Raw genomic sequence first — 22,555 nt, 5'->3', positions numbered from 1 at the left:
TAGGCTGTTATATGTTATCTTGCTAAATGATAGTAACACCAAAGATTCAAAAAGCATGCTCTTTCAAGCAGTCTCAGGAAAAATAGGCTGTTATATGTTATCTTGCTAAATGATAGTAACACCAAAGATTCAAAAAGCATGCTCTTTCAAGCAGTCTCAGGAAAAATAGGCTGTTATATGTTATCTTGCTAAATAATAGTAACACCAAAGATTCAAAAAGCATGCTCTTTCAAGCAGTCTCAGGAATAATAGGCTGTTATATGTTATCTTGCTAAATAATAGTAACACCAAAGATTCAAAAAGCATGCTCTTTCAAGCAGTCTCAGGAAAAATAGGCTGTTATATGTTATCTTGCTAAATGATAGTAACACCAAAGATTCAAAAAGCATGCTCTTTCAAGCAGTCTCAGGAAAAATAGGCTGTTATATGTTATCTTGCTAAATGATAGTAACACCAAAGATTCAAAAAGCATGCTCTTTCAAGCAGTCTCAGGAAAAATAGGCTGTTATATGTTATCTTGCTAAATAATAGTAACACCAAAGATTCAAAAAGCATGCTCTTTCAAGCAGTCTCAGGAAAAATAGGCTGTTATATGTTATCTTGCTAAATAATAGTAACACCAAAGATTCAAAAAGCATGCTCTTTCAAGCAGTCTCAGGAAAAATAGGCTGTTATATGTTATCTTGCTAAATGATAGTAACACCAAAGATTCAAAAAGCATGCTCTTTCAAGCAGTCTCAGGAAAAATAGGCTGTTATATGTTATCTTGCTAAATGATAGTAACACCAAAGATTCAAAAAGCATGCTCTTTCAAGCAGTCTCAGGAAAAATAGGCTGTTATATGTTATCTTGCTAAATGATAGTAACACCAAAGATTCAAAAAGCATGCTCTTTCAAGCAGTCTCAGGAAAAATAGGCTGTTATATGTTATCTTGCTAAATGATAGTAACACCAAAGATTCAAAAAGCATGCTCTTTCAAGCAGTCTCAGGAAAAATAGGCTGTTATATGTTATCTTGCTAAATAATAGTAACACCAAAGATTCAAAAAGCATGCTCTTTCAAGCAGTCTCAGGAAAAATAGGCTGTTATATGTTATCTTGCTAAATAATAGTAACACCAAAGATTCAAAAAGCATGCTCTTTCAAGCAGTCTCAGGAAAAATAGGCTGTTATATGTTATCTTGCTAAATAATAGTAACACCAAAGATTCAAAAAGCATGCTCTTTCAAGCAGTCTCAGGAAAAATAGGCTGTTATATGTTATCTTGCTAAATAATAGTAACACCAAAGATTCAAAAAGCATGCTCTTTCAAGCAGTCTCAGGAAAAATAGGCTGTTATATGTTATCTTGCTAAATAATAGTAACACCAAAGATTCAAAAAGCATGCTCTTTCAAGCAGTCTCAGGAAAAATAGGCTGTTATATGTTATCTTGCTAAATGATAGTAACACCAAAGATTCAAAAAGCATGCTCTTTCAAGCAGTCTCAGGAAAAATAGGCTGTTATATGTTATCTTGCTAAATGATAGTAACACCAAAGATTCAAAAAGCATGCTCTTTCAAGCAGTCTCAGGAAAAATAGGCTGTTATATGTTATCTTGCTAAATGATAGTAACACCAAAGATTCAAAAAGCATGCTCTTTCAAGCAGTCTCAGGAAAAATAGGCTGTTATATGTTATCTTGCTAAATGATAGTAACACCAAAGATTCAAAAAGCATGCTCTTTCAAGCAGTCTCAGGAAAAATAGGCTGTTATATGTTATCTTGCTAAATGATAGTAACACCAAAGATTCAAAAAGCATGCTCTTTCAAGCAGTCTCAGGAAAAATAGGCTGTTATATGTTATCTTGCTAAATAATAGTAACACCAAAGATTCAAAAAGCATGCTCTTTCAAGCAGTCTCAGGAAAAATAGGCTGTTATATGTTATCTTGCTAAATAATAGTAACACCAAAGATTCAAAAAGCATGCTCTTTCAAGCAGTCTCAGGAAAAATAGGCTGTTATATGTTATCTTGCTAAATAATAGTAACACCAAAGATTCAAAAAGCATGCTCTTTCAAGCAGTCTCAGGAAAAATAGGCTGTTATATGTTATCTTGCTAAATAATAGTAACACCAAAGATTCAAAAAGCATGCTCTTTCAAGCAGTCTCAGGAAAAATAGGCTGTTATATGTTATCTTGCTAAATAATAGTAACACCAAAGATTCAAAAAGCATGCTCTTTCAAGCAGTCTCAGGAAAAATAGGCTGTTATATGTTATCTTGCTAAATGATAGTAACACCAAAGATTCAAAAAGCATGCTCTTTCAAGCAGTCTCAGGAAAAATAGGCTGTTATATGTTATCTTGCTAAATGATAGTAACACCAAAGATTCAAAAAGCATGCTCTTTCAAGCAGTCTCAGGAAAAATAGGCTGTTATATGTTATCTTGCTAAATGATAGTAACACCAAAGATTCAAAAAGCATGCTCTTTCAAGCAGTCTCAGGAAAAATAGGCTGTTATATGTTATCTTGCTAAATGATAGTAACACCAAAGATTCAAAAAGCATGCTCTTTCAAGCAGTCTCAGGAAAAATAGGCTGTTATATGTTATCTTGCTAAATGATAGTAACACCAAAGATTCAAAAAGCATGCTCTTTCAAGCAGTCTCAGGAAAAATAGGCTCTTATATGTTATCTTGCTAAATAATAGTAACACCATTGGGATTACTGTGGCAGAAATGAACGTCAAAAAGTTCCTGCAAGAAGCCTTTTTGAAAAAACAATCCTTACAATTGATTTTGTTTTCGTAAAGAATATTACATTTCTTGATTGTTTTCGGAAAAAAAAGTTCCGTTTGTGAGTGATTAAAAAAAAAGTGTGTTGTAAAAATCCACGATAGAAGTAATACTTTTATCTTTTCTTCTTATTTGCATTCTAAACTACCATTTCATCCGTTCGTTTTCTCTCACGCCAAGCTCTTGTTCTTTTTGTGTTTGACTTAGGCATATTCACAACATGATTGTATATTTTAATGACGAAAATAGATTATAAACATTGAGAAAACTGAAAATTACTCGAAATCCGCTTTTTTAATTGTTGCCAAGAAACAATAAAAAATAATCGTGATAGTAAAATTCATTTTGGTAATAAAAGTTAAGGAACTAAATTCGAGGCTAAACCTTAACAATGTGGATGACGTTCTTAAACTGATGACTTGACTTGAATCAAAGAAATCCTCGAAAACCTGCATTATTTGAAACGTTTAAAGTGACCAAAATCCACAAATATGTGTTTACTTAAGTTCAATCTTAAAATTAAATTGATAATTTTATTACCAAACTAAATTTATAAATACTATCACTTTTCATTATTTTTGGCAGCAATTAAAAAAGCAACTACGTCACTTCCGTCACACAAAAAGGTTGGGGATCAGAAATTCAAAGCTCTCGCATAAAAATTTCACTTCAAAACAGAGGAAAAAAAAAATTGCGAAGTCAATAAAAAAGCATTAATTTAATCCACGGTGAAAATTTGTTGATAGAAGTGTTAGCTTTAAGACAAAGTATCAGTGCTTACTTGTTAAATAATATTTAGACACGAAACGGTCTAAAAAACTAAACGAGTCTATTTCTAAAATGGTCCATTTTCAGAGTTACGTTCGTCACCCCCACGTCATATTTTGAAGAAGTATTCATTTCTGTCACATTATACGAAATATGAGTATTATTCGGCATGAAAAATAAAGTTAAGGAAATGAAAATAACGCATTGCATTGTTTTTACAATCGACCTAAACTTTAGAAAAATGGGGAGCTGAATTTTCATGTTGCAAATTCAAGGTTGCAAAAATGTTACGTTCGTCTAGTAATTTAGTTTCAAAAACCAATCTATGTCATTTATATTGTGTTTTATCGCATGAATATTGAACTGAAGTTCTATTCTTTCACAAAATTCCACAAAACCACAAGTAAAAGTTTATTAGACGTTTAAAACTCATGTTATGCAACAAAACCGAATCTCTGAATGTTACGTTCGTCACGATGGAATAACCCTAAAACGCATTTAAATTTCAGACCCTAGGTAGGCTTTCATTGAAGTTTTTCTTCCAAATCTGTCTGTATAGCAGTACCTACCAGTACTACTTGTACTATCCCTTGTTCTAAAACAGAAGACAGATTCTCCTACCATTTGGCACTGGTTATCTCCAAATTTTTAATTTCGGCACTTGCATTCCTTTGCTTCGCACTGCCTCATATTATTAATTAAAACGTCAGTTTACATTTTTTGCTCTAAGCTTTTTTTTCTTTTTGCCAATTCGGTCGCCAAAGTTGAACAGGTTTGCAGCGAGTTGTTGAACCAGCCACCGTACGCAGCGAACGGGGCTGGCGAGCGAAATGAGCAAGCGTCAGAGCCATGAGTTCCTATTTAAAAACATTCCCATCAAATTCTAATCGTTCGAGTCATTTCCGAATTCCTGAAACACACAGGAAATTATTTCCTGCATGAATCTAATACAGAGTTTCCCAAACTGTGGTCCGCGGACCCCCCGTGGGTCCGCGAGTGCATGCCAGGGGGTCCGTGGTGCAATCCAGATAAAACGTTTAATATAATAGAGATTGAAAGCCGAGTAACGATATTTTAATTCAACAAGAAGTTCCGTCTAGAACTAGACGAGCCTACTTTCCCGTATACCCATACTACTTTCTAGTACCTGATCAATATTCTCAAAAATAGCTAAAATCGCAAATTGTTTCAAACAGATTTTTGCTAATTTCTAGGAATAAAGTATTCCTCACTCATCTAAAAAAATTAGATGCAAATAAAATAGCAGCACCTTTTAAACAAAGCAGCTAATACACTTTTTTCCATTAAAAAAATTCTTTAACAGCTTTCAAAACGAAAAAATAATAATTTAAATTAATTAAGCTCATTAAAATAAATACATCATATCAACAAAAAAAATCGTTTCTTTTTCCCCTGTTGCCAAAAATAATTTTTAAAATGAATTAATGCTCTTGGCCAAAATAAATAAAAACAATAAAATGTCAACTTAAAGAAATAATTTTCATTGTTAAAAAAAAAAAAATCGTCGGCGAATATCTTTATGTAGTAATATAAATGATTTCGAGTTTATTCGCCGAAAACTGAATACCTAAATTAAAACTTTAGCGTGAAAATAAAAACAAATCATATCAACAATAATTATTTCACAGTTAAAACCATAGCTGCGGAGTCGGAGTCGATCTCATTTTGGGATAAAGGAGTCGGAGACGAATATCCAAGAATCGGAGTCAGTCATTTGTCCTCCGTGTATAAATTTTTGCCAAAGCTACGAAGTCAGAGTCGACGTCGGGGATTTGGAGTCCGATTAATTGTCGGGCACAGGAGTCGGATTCGGAGTCAGGCGCCCCTAAATTCTCGGAGTCGGGGTCTGGAGTTGGCATCAAGAGCTATTTCTAACAAAATTTGTTTGAAATAAATCCGCCTTCAAGTACGGAATCTACATTGACTTTCAGTTTCCCCGTTGGCGCTAATGTTAAGGGATTTGAACTGTTCAAAATTGAACGAAAAATTGTTCAAATCAAAAAGATATTTTATACACAAATTTTTCGATCAAAAACTTTTTCCTACAAAGTTTGTTTGAAGCAAATTCGCCTCACATTTCGAATTGCCTTCAATTTCCCCGTGGGCGCTAATGTTAAGCTTTTTTGAACTGTTCAAAATTGAACAAAAAATAGTTCAAATCAAAAGGTGAAAGATGGGAAAGAGGTGTCCTCGCCGAGATCTTTTGAACAAAAAAAAATTTGTTCGAATCGGACTATTCATTCAAAAGTTATTGGGGGGGGGGCAGACAGACAGACCGACAGACATTTTTCCCCATCTCAATACCCTACTTTCCAATTTTTAATTTTTCGATATTTATTTAATTATTTTATTTTTGACTTTTTTTTTTGTTTTTCGCGATATTTTTAAGATGCATTAAGCCTTCTTTCATGCTTTTTTCTTTTTTTCTGACTTTTACTGGGAAAGTAGGCTAAAAAGAAAGAAAATTTATGAGGAATAAAAAAGTTCTTGCTTAAGTACATGCAGGACGCAGCAGCCGCCCCCCCCCTCGGAACGCAACACACTACATATTAATTATTTTTGAGTGCATGACTTAACACACTTAAACTGCTCTAACAATGTTTTGTTCACTAACTTCAAAAGTTCATTTTTATTAGTAAACTTGTTGTAGAAATTTGGTGATGACATTTTAATTCCTAATTGAATTTCTAATAGATATTTACTTCCGTAGCTCAAAATAATAATGTAAGAAATGAAAATCGCACCTAAACTACTCTAACAGTGTTTTGTTCACTAACTTCAAAAGTTCATTTTTATTAGTAAACTCGTTGTGGAAATTTGGTGATGATATTTTAATTCCTAATTGAATTTCTAATAGATTTTTACTTCCGTAGCTCAAAATAATAATGTAAGAAATGAAAACCACACTTAAACTACTCTAACAGTGTTTTGTTCACAAACTTGAAAAGTTCATTTTTATTAGTAAACTCGTAGTAGAAATTTGGTGATAACATTTTAGTCCCTAATTGAATTTCTAATAGATTTTTACTTCCATAACTCAAAATAATGATGTAAGAAATGAAAACCAGACAAGAGCTCTGAAAAATATACAGAACAATCTTTTCTTTATCTTTATCTTTACTAATAATAAAGCTGAAAGTCCCTCTGTCTGTCAGGATCTCTGTGACGCGCACAGCGCCTAGACCGTTCGGCCGATTATCATGAAACTTGGCACGAAGTTAGTTTGTAGCACGGGGGTGTGCACCTAGAAGCGATTTTTCGAAAATTCGATGTGGTTCTTTTTATATTCCAATTTTAAGAACAAAATTATCTTAAGATGGACGAGTAAATTACGAAATTATCATAACGTGGAACCGTAACATGGCGAGAAAATTCACCATACATTATTTGTAAATGCCCAGGCGAACCAAAAGACCTTTTAATTTTCTATTACGGGCAAAGCCGTGCGGGTACCACTAGTTAATATACAAATTTAAAGAGAAAAAAGCGTAAAGAAATATTAGAAAAAAATAGATTAAACTGCGTCAAATCATTTTTCGGCGCGGGCCGGAAGTGGGGGGGGGGGGTCCGCAAAGTTTGTAATTTTTCCGAAGGAGTCTGTGGAGGTCTGAAGTTTGGAAACCTCTGACCTAATAAATTAGAACACCAAACCCCGCTTGTTTATCTAACGACTATTACGTTAACTCTGCTAACACAGCTGCTGATTTTGGATTAATAGAGGCCGAAACTTGTTAGAATTGAATAACATCCATTCCATCCCCTGACATGAGCAAATAAAAAAGTAAATTGGGCGTCTTGTGTTTGAACAAGCGCCCGACCGTGCGACGGCCCGCGCTTACGAAGTCAAATGGCGCAGTGAAGGATTACTTCAGATTTCACGGAATGTGGTTATACTTAATTTTATTGGTGTTGTTTAATTGTGTCGTGTCGAAACATCATCGGAAATATGAATACAGCGATTCGGAGAGCAAGGAGCGGCGGTACACTGGAGATTTAATCTATTTGCAAATCGTAAGTTATCTGCTTTGCTTTTTTGTTCAGAGGAAAAGTTTCCATTAGATTCTTCAGTAAAAAAAAATCAAAAGTTGAAAATATTTTGGTGTATTAAAGGAAAATGGATGCGTAAATACAGGTTTCAGTGTATTCACCTATGGATATGATATTGCTATCATGTATGATATCTATTGTTTCTCTTTATGTTTGAAAAACCCTTGCATTCTATAGCAGGATTGGCAAAACCCCGGGTTTTTTTAAAAAAAGCCTATGTACCCAGGGTTTTTTAAATAAAACCCAAAAGAACCCAACTAAAGCTGGGTTTTTTTAAAGAAATGTGGGTTCTTTTTTTGTCTTTTTTTAGGGAAAATGTGGGGTACTTGTAGCATATTGTAGCGTAAGTATATGGACAAAGCAAAAAAAATTGTCTAGGGCTTAAAAAAAAAAAAAAAAAAAAAAAACTCGAAAATTCAGTGTTTTCTGAAGAAAAGTAAAAAAGACGACGAAACCCCAGAATGGTGAAGTTTCAGATTTTTTAGTTTCCATGATTACTAACAGTTAAGGCAAAGTTACTTCTCGAGTCATAAAATCTATTGTTCGTTTTTAATTACTACATTTTTTTTGCATTTTACTTCATTGTATTTCATTTTGTTACGCAAAACTACTGTAAAACCTTAAGTAGATTAAATCCCTTTTTACTGAATTACAGCTTAATTAAGACATTTCTTTGAATTTTTATGTTGTCTGTTTTTCTATTTCTGTGTACACAGTAAGAAATATTAAACTTTTTCGTAAGATAATGAAAATACTGCACATCCTATTCTGTTTTCTGTAGTATTCCAATGGAGCAAATATAAAACTTACTTTAAAACATTTTTTTTTTTTTTGGTTTTAGCAGTAAATTTGTACCTAATAAAAAGGGGGGGGGGGAGATTTTCACTTTAATTTTCCATGGGGCAAAGTATAAAACAAAATATTTTTCAAATGACATATTTTCTACCAGATTATAAAAAATATTTTCAATCAAATGAATGAGTAAATAAAAGAATGAATGACGAAATGAATAGATAATGAAACAATAAAAAGTAAATAAATGAATAAATATTTGTTGAAAAAATTAATGAGTGAATGACGAAATGAATAGATAATGGAACAATAAAAGTTAAATAAATGAATAAATATTTGTTGAAAAAATTAATGAGTGAATGACGAAATGAATAGATAATGGAACAATAAAAGTTAAATAAATGAATAAATATTTGTTGAAAAAATTAATGAGTGAATGACGAAATGAATAGATAATGGAACAATAAAAGTTAAATAAATGAATAAATATTTGTTGAAAAAATTAATGAGTGAATGACGAAATGAATAGATAATGGAACAATAAAAGGTAAATAAATGAATAAATATTTGTTGAAAATATTAATGAGTGAATAAAAGAAGTGAATAAATAAGAAAGGGTAAGTTAAAAAATAAATAAGTGAATGAATGCATAAATAAAGGAATTATTCATGACGGAGAGTAAATAAATTAATAAATGAAAACATAAGAGAGTTAGTAAATGATTGAATAAGTAAACGCCATAGCAGTGATTCTCAACCTGTGTGGCACGCCCCCTATGTGAAATCTAATAGGAGGGGGGGGGGGGATCAAACGAATTACAACTAATAGTAAAATAAAATACTACTATTTAATAAAAAATGTAGGAATCCATTATTTAGTTTAAAGAACAAAACTATGCACTTTTGGTGCAGATTTTTAGTTAAGATAGTAGTGCAGCTTTAGCTTCAAAATATTCAAATGAATTATAGTTTATGTTGCTAATTTATGGGGTTGGGGGTTGGGGGGTGATGAAAATTTGGACAAAATTTATTCCTAACAAGATATTTTTTTTTTAAATTCCTACAATTATTTCATCACTCTTTCCATATATATTTATTTATCTTGTTCAAACAATCGTTAATAAAATACTTTTTATGCATCCACTCTAGTTGGAATGCATTCTTTAAAAATGTGTAGTGGATGACGATTTGATGTTAATATAGTATTTTCAAAAATTAATCATTCATTAAATTTATTTTTATATTTTTCAATTTAATATTATGATTATGTCTTATGTATATACATATTTTAATTAAATGTAATTACTCAAAATAAAAAGATATCAAGACAAACAAAAATCTGGATATCCTTAAATAAACAGGACACACTTTTTATTCCAGCAGAAAACAACGCTTTGCAACATAGGATTGTTTCGCGCTAACACATAATCATTTATATAGTTCAGTTGTACCTTAGGGTGGTTCAAAAATACATGTAAAAAAAAAAGTTTCTCCTAGATACCGGGACACCCCTCAATATTTTTAGACTTATAGATAGCTATATATTGGAAGAGTTTTAGCTTCATATTTCAACTGAAAGAGGGTGCTCAACCCCCTCCCCCCAAACTTCACACGTATAGGGAGGGGGGTTTAAAAAATACTTCGAACTTGAAAAAACAATGCTACATATTATAATACAGTGCTGGCCAAATTATTAGACTAAAGAGGTTTTTTTTTTTTTTTCGTACACTATTTGTACTAAAATACTATTTATTTTACTGTTAAAATACAGTACATACTGTACAATGATTATTACGTTATTTTATCATAATGTAATGTTTGCAGGTGGCAGCACTCTGTGCTTTGTTTATGTTCTTTGTTTATCTATCTAACAGGAACATAACCTCAATCAGCTTAAACAGTTCACTAGTTTTTTTATTAGTGTGTTTTGTTATATTTAAAGTTAGTTTTAGGTAATTAGTAAGTATGTGTATGTGAGTATATATAATAGTGAGTATAAAACTTTTTTACCTCCTTTTTTAGAAAGTTAAGAAATGGTGTAAACTTTGTGAAAAGTATGCTCATCAAGAACAAAGGAATGCATACTAAATATTAGATAATTATTTCACTGTTCGTTAATGTGTCTATAGTTATGTAATCAATAAAGAATTTGCTTTTAAAACAGCAGCCTAATAACTTGGCCAACACTGTATACACTAGAAATATGCATATACATTGCAATAAAACAATTAGTTACAAAAAAAAAAAAAAAAACAGCTGGGGAAATTAAATATTTCTCAATTTGTGGCATTTTCTATGCAACGGCTAATGTTAAATGAAGGGGTCGTTGATCACCGTCTTAAAATTTGAGAAAGAAACTAAAACTTTTACGGAATAATGCTATTAGTAAGTGTAAAAAAAATAGGGGGTGTCTTGGACTCTAGCTGAAAAAAAGTTTTTTTTAAACCACTGTACTGTAGTAGTGTCGGACTGACGTTTCAAATACGTCATGTTGTTCGTTAGATTACGATAATTTATTCTGCAACCTATGTAGGAGTTGTAATTTAATCAAAATAAAAAACGAATGTTTGGCAAACTTACAGTTCAGCTCCCATCAGTTAAAATGACTATTTATGGCTATATAAAACTTTTAATAAACTCTAAAAATTTTATTCGGATATACCATAGTTCCAAATAAACGGGAGCCGGATAAACGAGGCTGCTCTACTGTATTTAAATTTATTGTTTGTTTGTTTGGCTCTGATCCTGATTTAAGTTTAGAGCTTTGAATTAGTTTGCTAATTTAACATTACTCTTACGAAAATTTTTCATTGACTACCAGACGCGACAAAAAAAAAAAAAAAAAAAACTCCAAAATGCTTCTGTCACAATTCCTGCTGATTCTTATTTAAAATGACCCCCTGAAATCAAGCATAAGGCCATTTTCCTTCATCATTTTCCACTTTTTGGAAATGGTGCTACCCAACTTCTTTCTGTTACTATACAGTTTTATAGTTATTATTTTTATTTGGATGGATATTAGCCATTACCACTCTTCCAAGGGGCTAGAGAGGTGTAGTTTTTTACTTCCTTTTACAAAAAAAGAAGTATTGTGTTCGCAAAAATATTTTCACTCAAAAATCGACCTTAATTTCCATTTTACTCACCCCCGAATGAATGTTGAGTTTTTTTTTTTTTTTCGACCACACGTGGATAAGTGCCTAAGAATGTATAGACACGCGAAATATTCATTTTGACGATTCCCGAGTTAATTACAACGAGTTTTCTCGTGACGTCTGTTTGTACATATGCATATATGTGCGTATGTATGTCGCATAACTCAAGAACGGTATGTCCTAGGAAGTTGAAATTTGGTACGTAGACTTCTAGTAGGATCTAGTTGTGCACCTCCTTCTTTGGTTGCATTCGGGTGTTTCTAAAAAGGTCTTTTGTCCCTTTTTGGGGGGAAATCATTGTTAATTCCGATGTAAACTCAAGTGGTGCTATAATTTGGAGGACACTTGGCAATATATCCCCAAGCTTTTGGTCACCCAGTTTTTTCGCCAACTTGGCGATAAATTTGGCGGTTTTTTTTTTAATTTTAAATTTGGTTTTATTTTGACCACTATTGGCGATGTTTAGAGAGTTAACCATTGAATCACGTTAAAATTGCCAGTAAGGGGGAAATGACATTAAATTGGAGCAAAAGGAAGTCATGTGATGCACACATCCGCTTGTTTTTATTGAAATTTATAAGAGATATTTCATGAGAATTTTCTGCATTTCCCAATATCGAAAATAGAAAAATATTTTGTTTTACAAATTTTTCTAAAAGCATCAAAAACGACATTCGTTCGAAATTTTAAACTTTTTTCCGCCAGTGTCACCTTTTCCGCGCTACCCATTGACGAAAGTAACGAAAAACTCTTTTTCAGCCCACCCTTCTGTAGAATGTGTTTTCAAAATAGTGTCACCTTTCCCGCGCTATCCATTGACGAAAGTAACGAAAAACTCTTTTTCAGCCCACCCTTCTGTAGAATGTGTTTTCAAAATAGTGTCACCTTTTCCGCGCTATCCATTGACGAAAGTAACGAAAAACTCTTTTTCAGCCCACCCTTCTGCAGAATGTGTTTTCAAAATAGTGTCACCTTTTCCGCGCTATCCATTGACGAAAGTAACGAAAAACTCTTTTTCAGCCCACCCTTCTGTAGAAGGTGTTTTCAAAATAGTGTCACCTTTTCCGCGCTACCCATTGACGAAAGTAACGAAAAACTCTTTTTCAGCCCACCCTTCTGTAGAATGTGTTTTCAAAATAGTGTCACCTTTTCCGCGCTATCCATTGACGAAAGTAACGAAAAACTCTTTTTCAGCCCACCCTTCTGTAGAATGTGTTTTCAAAATAGTGTCACCTTTTCCGCGCTATCCATTGACGAAAGTAACGAAAAACTCTTTTTCAGCCCACCCTTCTGTAGAATGTGTTTTCAAAATAGTGTCACCTTTTCCGCGCTATCCATTGACGAAAGTAACGAAAAACTCTTTTTCAGCCCACCCTTCTGCAGAATGTGTTTTCAAAATAGTGTCACCTTTTCCGCGCTACCCATTGACGAAAGTAACGAAAAACTCTTTTTCAGCCCACCCTTCTGTAGAATGTGTTTTCAAAATAGGATTCGGAGAACCTTTACAATCAGCTACTGATCATAAAATGGAATAAGAAGATAAACATGATTTAAATAATTGGTCCTAGGTACAGCGAGCCCCAACCCTCCCAAAATACAATGTATTTCGTGCTTATGTTTATTTGACTGCAGATAATATTTTACTTAAAAAATACACAGCAAATTAAGAGATAGATTGTCGTCACAAATTAACACAAACTACAGGAAATCCTTTCAAAAATACTGCATAGTCAGTAATAGTCAAAACTCATAACAATGAAAAAATGTTACAAAGATTAAGTCAATAAGTTTAATAGTTTTTTTTCTCTGCGGAAATACATTGTAAAGCAAAGTATTATGCAGGGCAAATCAGGATTATTTATGCTCGTCCTTAGACCAATCTAACTTCAAAATAGGATGAAAAGAAGACAAACATGGGTTGCTACAATCAAGTATTTGCGAATTTTTATCGCGAAGCGTTGTTTACTTACAATTAGAACTAAATTTCAGTAGAAAACGCACGCCAAAATCCGTGATAAAGTGTAGATTGTGGAAGTCTTGATTCGACTATTACGTATACTGCCCATTGAGAAGAGATAAAATGGAGGGAGTGAAGACTTTCATTCATGAAGCACAGACCCCAAGTCACGTGATAGATTTAAAAAAAAAGCATTGGACGAAATTAGGTTTCTTTCGCTTGTTTCACTCAAAACGTGCCAACCATTCGTCATTGTTGAGTCACGTGACTTGGGGTCTTTTGGTCAGCTTTTGCTAAGCCAATGATTGAACTTGCTCCCTCCATTTTAATTCCTGCTCTAAGATACTGCCTTTTCCATTTCCTGTGAATTCGATGTTTTTGATTCTTCTACCGAGCGCCAACAATGCTAAGCCCACACTTTTCCCCATCCTAGTGCGGCAAATGACAGTTTACTGATGCCCCAATAATCCTCATATACGAGCGAAAGATCGAGTAACGCTTCTGACGTCATCAGCTATGAAACATGACATGGCATGATCATTTGATAATATTTTTTGGCAATGTTTGACATGCAGGGAAAGGCTTCATTGTCACAGGGCTGAACTGGATCCGGTAACTTATCTGTATTCCATTTTAGGAGAATGAAGAAACTTAAAAATGGTCAACAATGAACGCTATCTATTGGATTTTAGGGTTAATCCACTTGAGTTAGGGTTAAAATTTCAACTATCAAAATGTATTACCCAAGAGGTAATTCGCAACTCCAATAAAGAGAAGGTAGTGTTCGAAAACAGTAAATGTCATGTAATTTCCGCATCAAATGATTAAGATGAAACCCATTGTTTCGAAAACTCGTTGCCTAACAACAGCAATATTAAAAGTAATCATAATGTAAATTTTGAAACAAGGCCTCTCTGGAGCAAGCATGACATTGCTTTCTTAGGAATTGCATCCTCATCTTTAAACATAAAGGGCTAATCTCTGTCCGGATGTCCGGGGTAAACTTCAAAACTACTGGACGGATTTTAACCATTTTTTCACCGTAGACAGTACATTATGAGGAAGCAACTTAGGCTGTAATTTATTCCTTTAAAACTTAGTTGTAAAAAGTTATGGTGGAAAACAGTAAATTTCATATCATTTCCCCATTAAATAATTAAATTCGCAACTCCAATAAATTATAGGGGCGCTGCAGTCTCTAATCTAAGCCCCTAAATCTCGTCTAATTAAATCTAATGGCGGATGAAAAAGGCAAAACAAACAAATGCCGTAACTTATAACTTGCTTTGACGCTTAGTGAATGACAGTAATTTTTCATCGTGTTTGTGGGAAGCTTTCTTTTCTAATCTTTTAAAATGACTTTACACCAAAAATTGTCTGAAGCCTGTAATTTACCCCAAAGAAAACACGTGGAATGAAATGTTTTACCTTTTTCGGTAGCATTGTTCGTCACCGCAAGGTAGCGTATTCGAGCTCTGGAGTTGCAAATTGGTTCGTTCAAATGCAGAAGAAATTTTCACCCGTCATACCTTGACGGGTGAAAATTTTCTAGTACATGTACGTTCCTACTGTGAGTATAATTGAATGTAATGAACACGAAATGTTACCTTTTGTTTACTTTTATAGATGACAACCAATGGATTCCATGCTCCTTTGGAACTCTATCCTACTGACAAGAATTTGAAGACTGCTTGGTTCGAAGGTCTCAAAAAACTGACAATGGTATGAACCTAGAGACAAATATTTATATAGGGATCGTAAATATAACGATAATCGTAGCGATTCTTATTCATTAAAGGCCATAATAATATGCTGTGTAATAATAGAGTATTGGAAAAAAAGGTTGTTTAAAATATGTCACTATAAAGAAAACTTGTTTTTTCCTTCCTTTAAAATATACATTTTCAAAAAAAAAAAATTGAAAAGATTATATTTATTATTGAAATTTTCATTTTAGTCATTGTTAATGAAAAGTTATTTTTTACATTGTTCTATGAATTATTTGGAAGGAAATGTGTTATAGTTAGAGCTAAGAAAATAATGTCATTATATTTTCTTAATTATTTTCTTAATTAAAATATGTCACTATAAAGAAAACTGTTGTTTTTTGCCTCCCTTTAAAATATATATTTTCAAAACAAAAATTGAAAAAAATATATTTATTCAGTTAAATTTTAGATTATGATCAGTTTATCTCAGTTTATCAAAAATTACATTAATTCATAATTTTAATTATTATTTATTCATTAGTCATTATTAATGAAAAATTATTTTTTATATTGTACTATGAATCATTTGGAAGGAAATGTGTTATAATTAGAGCTAAGAAAATAAACCCGGACATTTATACTAAGACGATATTTAAGCGAAAACTAGCCACCAGAACGGCTAGATTAGCCACCACGACCTCGCCGCCTACGGTGGATTGGTGTACACCGCCTAAGGCGGTGTACTTTACGGAATTCAACCTTCCGTGACAAATGTGGCGGTACATTAATTAGTGAGCAGTACATTAATTTTCGTGGAGTACCTTTAACGCCATTCCGTATTAGTAGCGTAAGAAAGGAGATGGTGTCCAGATCCAGACTCCTAGCTTGAAGTTCAAAATTAATTAATTAGATCTTACAAAGCTGAAGTTCCTTCTAAAGTAATTCCAATATGGAAAATTCAAGTTTTTCTCCTCTGTTTAAAAGACATTTTCTCATCTAATCAATATTATGTATATGTATGCTGATGTAAAATTTAAGTCAAATTATGACTGCTTCTATTTACATTTTTCAGATAGCCGAATTGTAAAATATTGAATTTTTCTTTTTTTTTTTTTTTAATCCTTTCTTGCAGCGAATATGCGCAAAAATGGTTTTAAAACGAAAAGAAAAAAAGAAAGGTTAATTCTAAGTAATATTCCATGTTCAAACGAGCTAATCTGAGCAACATTTCGAATTTTTTCGTTTAATCCTTAAGCGATGTGTGTATGCATTTTATTTATTTATTTTTTTAAAAAAGTAAGGTAAATACAACGGTAGCGGCCTGTGCTTCCGTAGTAATCACTTCAAGGTTTATATTTGAAAAAATAGAATTCCAGGTTTCTCAATGCATTTAAACGTATTGGTGGTAATACGTTTGGTGGCGCGTTTAATGCACTTGTCTGAAAAATAAAAACAATCCGTTCCTCCTAATATTTTGTCACTTCCATATTCAAATGTCATCTCTATAAGTTAAATAACTCTTTCTATTAAAATTCTGCTTATATATTTAAAAAAAAAAACTTTAATTATATTTTCGTTGCACAGCTAGGCAAACTACAGATGTTTCAACTGGGAAAAGTTCTTCGCAAGCGTTACGATGATTTTATAACAACGGATCCCAAAGAAGTAAGTAAATACCTTTATGTACAGGGTGTTCCGTTTTAACCTGCAAGACCTTTATTTTCGCAACCGTTAATCCTAGATGTAAACCTCCAATTGCAAAAACGGTCAAAATCAGATGCACAGTTAAGATATTGAAAGTTTGAAGTAAAAATAAAAACGAGCTGATGTGTGCATCACATGACTTCCTTTTACACCAATTTAATGCTATTTCCCTATTATTGCAATTTTAATGGGATTCTCTCTCTAACTCTTTAAATATCACTAGCAATGGCCACATTGAAAGCAGATTTAAAAAAAAAAAAAAAAAATCGCCAAATTTTTCGCCAAGTTGGCGACAAAACTTGGCAACCAAAAGACTGGCGATATATCGCCAAGTGACCGCCAAATTATAACACCACTTGAGTTTGCATCGAAATTAACAATGATTTCCCCCCAAAAAGGTGCAAAAGACCCCTTTAGAAACACCCGAATGCAACCAAAATAGGAGGTGCACAACTAGACCCCACTACGAGTCTATGTACCAAATTTCAACTTTCTAGGACATACCATTTTTGAGTTATGCGAGATACATACGCACATACGCACATACATACAGACGTCACGAGAAAAGTCGTTGTAATTACCTCGGTGATGGTCAAAATGGATATTTCGCGTGTCTATACATTCTTAGGCACTTTTCCGCATGTGGTCGAATCGAAAAAAAAACTCAACATTCATTTGGGGGTGAGCAAAATGGAAATTAAGGGCGATTTTTGAGTGAAAATTTTTTCGCGAATACAATACTTCCTTTTTTGTAAAAGGAAGTAATAAGTCCAAAATACAAAATTTAACTTTATATACGGGCCCCCGGTCCCCTAACTTATATTTAGGGATATAATCTCCATTAAAAAATAATTCCAACACAAAAAGTTTAAAATGAGTACGACCAATATTCACCGAGGTATGAAACGGAGCGTTTTGTGACATACACCACTTTTCACTCGCCGTCAATAACACCTTTTGGGGAGAAATATAGCGGTTAACAAATGTTTGAAATTCTATGTGTGCACAGAATGTGTTTTTTTCAAATTACTCGAGGTTTTGTAGTGTGTTTTTGCGTATTACGGCATAACATTTGCATTCATTTTTGAATAGCAATGAAAAATACGAATATCTTGTGTTTCTTACTTTGACGATCTGTCATTCTTCTGAAAGAGCGATAAGTTTCAATCTCATCTTCTGTATGGTTCCTTAAAACTTTAAACTGGATTATCTCCTTGAGTTTTGGTCGAACAACTGTCAAGTTTTTCGTGTCATTTGTAGTTTCAATGGATATTATTTCTCTAAACATTAGTTAGGGGACCAGGGCCCGAATAAAATGTTAAATTTTGTAGTTTTTGACTCATTTTTATTTTTGCTTCAAACTCAATATCTTAACTCTGCATCTGATTTTGAACATTTTTCCAATTGGAAGTATACATCTAGGATTAATGGTTGCGAAAATAAAGGTCTTACAGGTTAAAAAGGAACACCCTGTATATATTGTCTTTTACAATTTAGCTTTCATTTTGTGTATTTTGGGCTGCATTTGGAAACAGCTCACCGGTTACAGAGCGTGGCTTAGCGTGGCTAGTCAGATTGCGGTCATGACGTCACTCGTATTTTTCTGGTGTCAGGAAAAGCAGTTTTTTTTTTCCTAACATTTGTGGTCACAGCGCGGTTAGTTTAGTTCAGAAGCAGATGATGCTCCATTCAAAGAGAGTGTAAAACTTGAGACACGACCGGATTGGCCAAAATATACCTTGAAGACTTGATGAACGGCATTAAGATAAATAATAACAATCGAAGACAAATAAAATTGGTAAGAAGTTGGTTAAAACCTTGCTCAAACAGTAATAATTTTTCTCCTAATATCATTTTTAAGGCAAAAATGAAACAACGAAAGTTTGTTGAAAACTTTGACTGTAGCAAAGAAAGACAAAAGAATCATGTAAGTTTTATGTTTAGTTTCAATGAAAAGAGTACAAATCCACATGTTGCATGTTAATCCGCCAATTTTGACTCAAGATCTACGCTAATCATTAAAATTGACAATTTTGATTTATGACCAGCTTTTCGGCTCAAATATCCTTCTGGGCATTGGTCATATGCATCATATCATGTTCCCTTTTTTATTGAGACTAGCCACAAAATTTACCAACACACAGTGTTTCGATTAGTACAATCTTGGACAAAAGTCATGTTCAAAATTCTAAACTTTGTGTTTGGGATGATGCAAACAATAAACCAAAATATGATACTTAGTTATTTGTTGATATCTAACTCCCTTCCGTCACGTGAGTAAGGAAGTTCAAAGGTACATATCCCATTGTAATAGAATAAATCAGTTGAGGTCCAGACATCATTTCATTGGACAAAATTAAAGTGTTCCTAATTTCATATGAGCTTATTGTTCAAGATGGATATTATTTATTCTAGTAAGTGCTTTTTTCCCTAATTTAATTAATCTATCTAATTGTTAAACGATGTTTAAAAAATTTTAAAAGACAGACGAAGGAATTTTCGCCCGTTTCAAAACTTTCAAGTGATGGTGGTGGTAATGACTTGTACCCATTTGTACCCGGGCTAAATTTTTTGTATATAATATAGCTGCAGCTTTCCCATTAATAATAAGACATATTACAGTCAGCACACTCGAGTACAACACATATTTTTTAACCCAAAACTTTGCTTCAATAATTCTTCAAAGAAATCCCTACTCGAAAGAAAGTATTCTAGAGAAAAAAAATATGTTGTCCTAGAGTGTGCTGACTATAATACGCCTTATTAATAATGGGAAAAGTGCAGCTATTATGTACAGAAAATTTGGCCCTGGTACAAACGAGTAAAATCATTACTATCACTTGAAAGGTTTTAAACGAGCAAAACTAAACTCCTTTGTTTATCTTCAATTTTTTTTAAATATTGTTTAATTATCAGATAGAGTAATTAAATGTGGAAAAAAAGCACTTGCCAGTATAAATAATATCCATCTTGAAAAATTAAATTTTGTGAATTTAGGAACCTTTAATTTTGTTTGACGAAATGATGAATTCTGAGCTTGACTTTCGTCCAGCTAGCTTGTATTAATCGAAACACTGTGCAGCAGTCGAAACTTTCATGATTCGATTGTCTTTGTTTGCGACATTAAAGTTTTTCACCAAACTTTAATTGATTTATTTTTCGTGTTAAAAGTTATATTGAAACACATATTTTAGATGGCCTTTAACAATATTTTTACTCTATTATTCATCTATTAATATAGATTTGTTTAGACTTTTCATATTTGCTTCTATGACATTCTTTAAATCACCACACATAATTTTTAGTGTAAGTGAACGTTTTTAAACACTATGTACTCATTTGCTCTACTTCCAAACTATATCCTATGGTACTTCTTATTGTCCATGCAAATGCTTGCACGAATTTGCGCGAAAAAAATATCAAAGCTATAAATGTAGCAGATTATTATTTTCATAATTTTTGCTTGAACTTCGTTGAGAAATTATGTCAGAAATCATTTTGATACTAGAAAGCTAATCGGAAAGGAAACGGTATTGAAAACGTGTTAGCTGTAGCTGAGCCACATCAGCTAGATCTGACACGTGGTATTTTTAGTTGCAATCATTGGTCAATTTGCGAGCGATGCCATTCGATGTGTCGCAACGAGGGTTTTTATTTATTTATTTTTTAGCCTCCACGTGCCGGTTTTATACGAGGCGTATTTTTAAAGTAAGTTCTGTTTTGATATAAAAAAAGAACGAGTACAGATAGAGCAAAGAAATTTATTGCACAAAAATCTACCATCCTTACGCTATTTTTTGACATTGCTCCCGTGATTTTCCAAACATTTGTCATAGCGTGGTACAGGTTTTTGTATACCTATTCATAGAAAATTGCCGCCTGTGTAGTCAGCCATGGGATAACATGTTCTCTGAGCTCATTATTGCTGTTGTGCCACAGACCACCTTGGAAAGACTTTAGATGCCGAAACAAATGAAAGATGCTGCGAGCGAGGTGAGGGCAGACCAGAGGATGTTCAAAAACGCCCCAGCCAAAGCCCTGTAAGAGTCCTCATGGTTGACTAAACGGGCGGTAACTTTGTACGAATAGGTATACAAAAACCTGTACCACGCTATGACAAATGCTTGGAAAATCACGGGAGCAATGTCGAAAAATAGCGTAAGGGTGGTAGATTTTTGTGCACTAAATTACTTAGCTCTATCTGTACTCGTTCCTTTTTTATATAAAAACGGAACTTACTTTAAAAACACGCCTCGTATATACACTGTCTGACCTAAGGCCCCTATATATACTATATATCCTATATATCTATATAGCGGCTCTAGTCTGACCATCGGTTACATGGAAAGGCTAATATCCGGTTTATAGGCGGAAATGGACGTATCTATATTAGTTTATAGGTATGATAATTGGTTTGTTTCAGACAGATGCACTTTTGATTTTCTATTATTTAGCCTTAGTTTGTAAAAACAAAAATTTGCTCTCAGCAACATTTTTCAAATCTAAAGTATATTCGATCTATACTCTCACGGCAAAAATTAATTGATTTATTTATTCACAACACAGTTTTTGAGCTTACCATTTTGCTTTTACGTTCCTGAACGAAACGAAATCATTTTTTCTTTTTGTTGTTTCCATGGTAATTATTTTTCCCCTCATTTTGTTTTAGAAAATGCAATAAATGAATAGGGCACTAGTGACATCATAAAACGCGTGTGTCAAAAAATCCCATCGTAATTTTCCCTTCCCTCCTGCTAGATTCATTCAGATGGAATCGTCTTTACTTGGCAGATTGCCAAATTACATGCAATCCGTGGTCAAACAGTATATAGATTTGTTGATGCATTTTTAACAATTCTATGTAATATTGCTGCAAAATATGTTTTTTTGTCATTATGAACGGTAAGTCTGCTTATTCAAGGATTTGTGTTGCTTAGTGCCCTAACTACCCCGGATTAACCGGATTTATCCGGTCCCAGTTAGTTCGGGATAAGCGAGGTTATTCTGTAAGTATAAAGAGTTGCTGTTTTATCTCCAACATTTACCTCATCTTTAACCTGCTTTTTTCAACCAATTTCAATCGCTGAAAAATTTAGAGCCCTGTTCGATTTGAGAACCAATTTATTCTTCAGGTGGAAATTTACACTTCAGCTGAAGACCGCGCCATTTCAAGCGCCTTGTGCTTATTGGCGACCCTGTACTCCCCAACCAAGGAATGGAGGTTTGCGCCTCATTTCAACTGGCAGCCCTTGCCTGTGACCTTTATCGACGGATATTATGACAAAGTAGGTAAGAGTTAATCATGTCATGTTATATTTCAATGTTGTATTTTTTTTCTCCTGCTATTCGCAAAATAATAGTGTGACAACAAAGCTTGTCACAATTTTCACAAGAAATGGATTTTACACCATAAATCAAATAACGCCACGCACCCAACCTAGATGGCAGCACGGGAAGGATGCTTCAAGAGAAAACCAGTTTCTCTCCCTAACTGAAGAGAGAGATTTTTTATTACCTTTGGCTGGCGTCTCCCGCTAGGATGGCGAAAAAGATCGAGATTCGAGAGGAGGCCTGGAGAAGAAGGAAAAAGAAATCCTCCGCTATGATTATTGTTTAACAAATAACTTTA

The 22,555-nt window shown here is 33.3% G+C and overlaps 1 protein-coding gene across 1 annotated transcript; it reads left to right on the top strand.

The window, feature by feature from the left end:
• Positions 1 to 7,350: 7,350 nt before the first annotated feature.
• Positions 7,351 to 22,215, top strand: LOC129233247 (testicular acid phosphatase homolog; the record flags this gene model as incomplete). Its single annotated transcript, XM_054867299.1, has 4 exons — positions 7,351 to 7,574; positions 15,140 to 15,235; positions 16,807 to 16,887; positions 22,059 to 22,215. Coding segments are annotated over exons 1-4 (463 nt in total), but the record flags the coding sequence as incomplete, so codon positions are not given.
• Positions 22,216 to 22,555: the final 340 nt, after the last annotated feature.

The sequence above is a fragment of the Uloborus diversus genome, unplaced genomic scaffold (genome assembly GCF_026930045.1).
Source record: "Uloborus diversus isolate 005 unplaced genomic scaffold, Udiv.v.3.1 scaffold_284, whole genome shotgun sequence".
Lineage (NCBI taxonomy): Eukaryota > Metazoa > Arthropoda > Arachnida > Araneae > Uloboridae > Uloborus > Uloborus diversus.
Note: the sequence above shows the minus strand (reverse complement) of the source record. Positions and strands in the feature narration are given on the sequence as shown.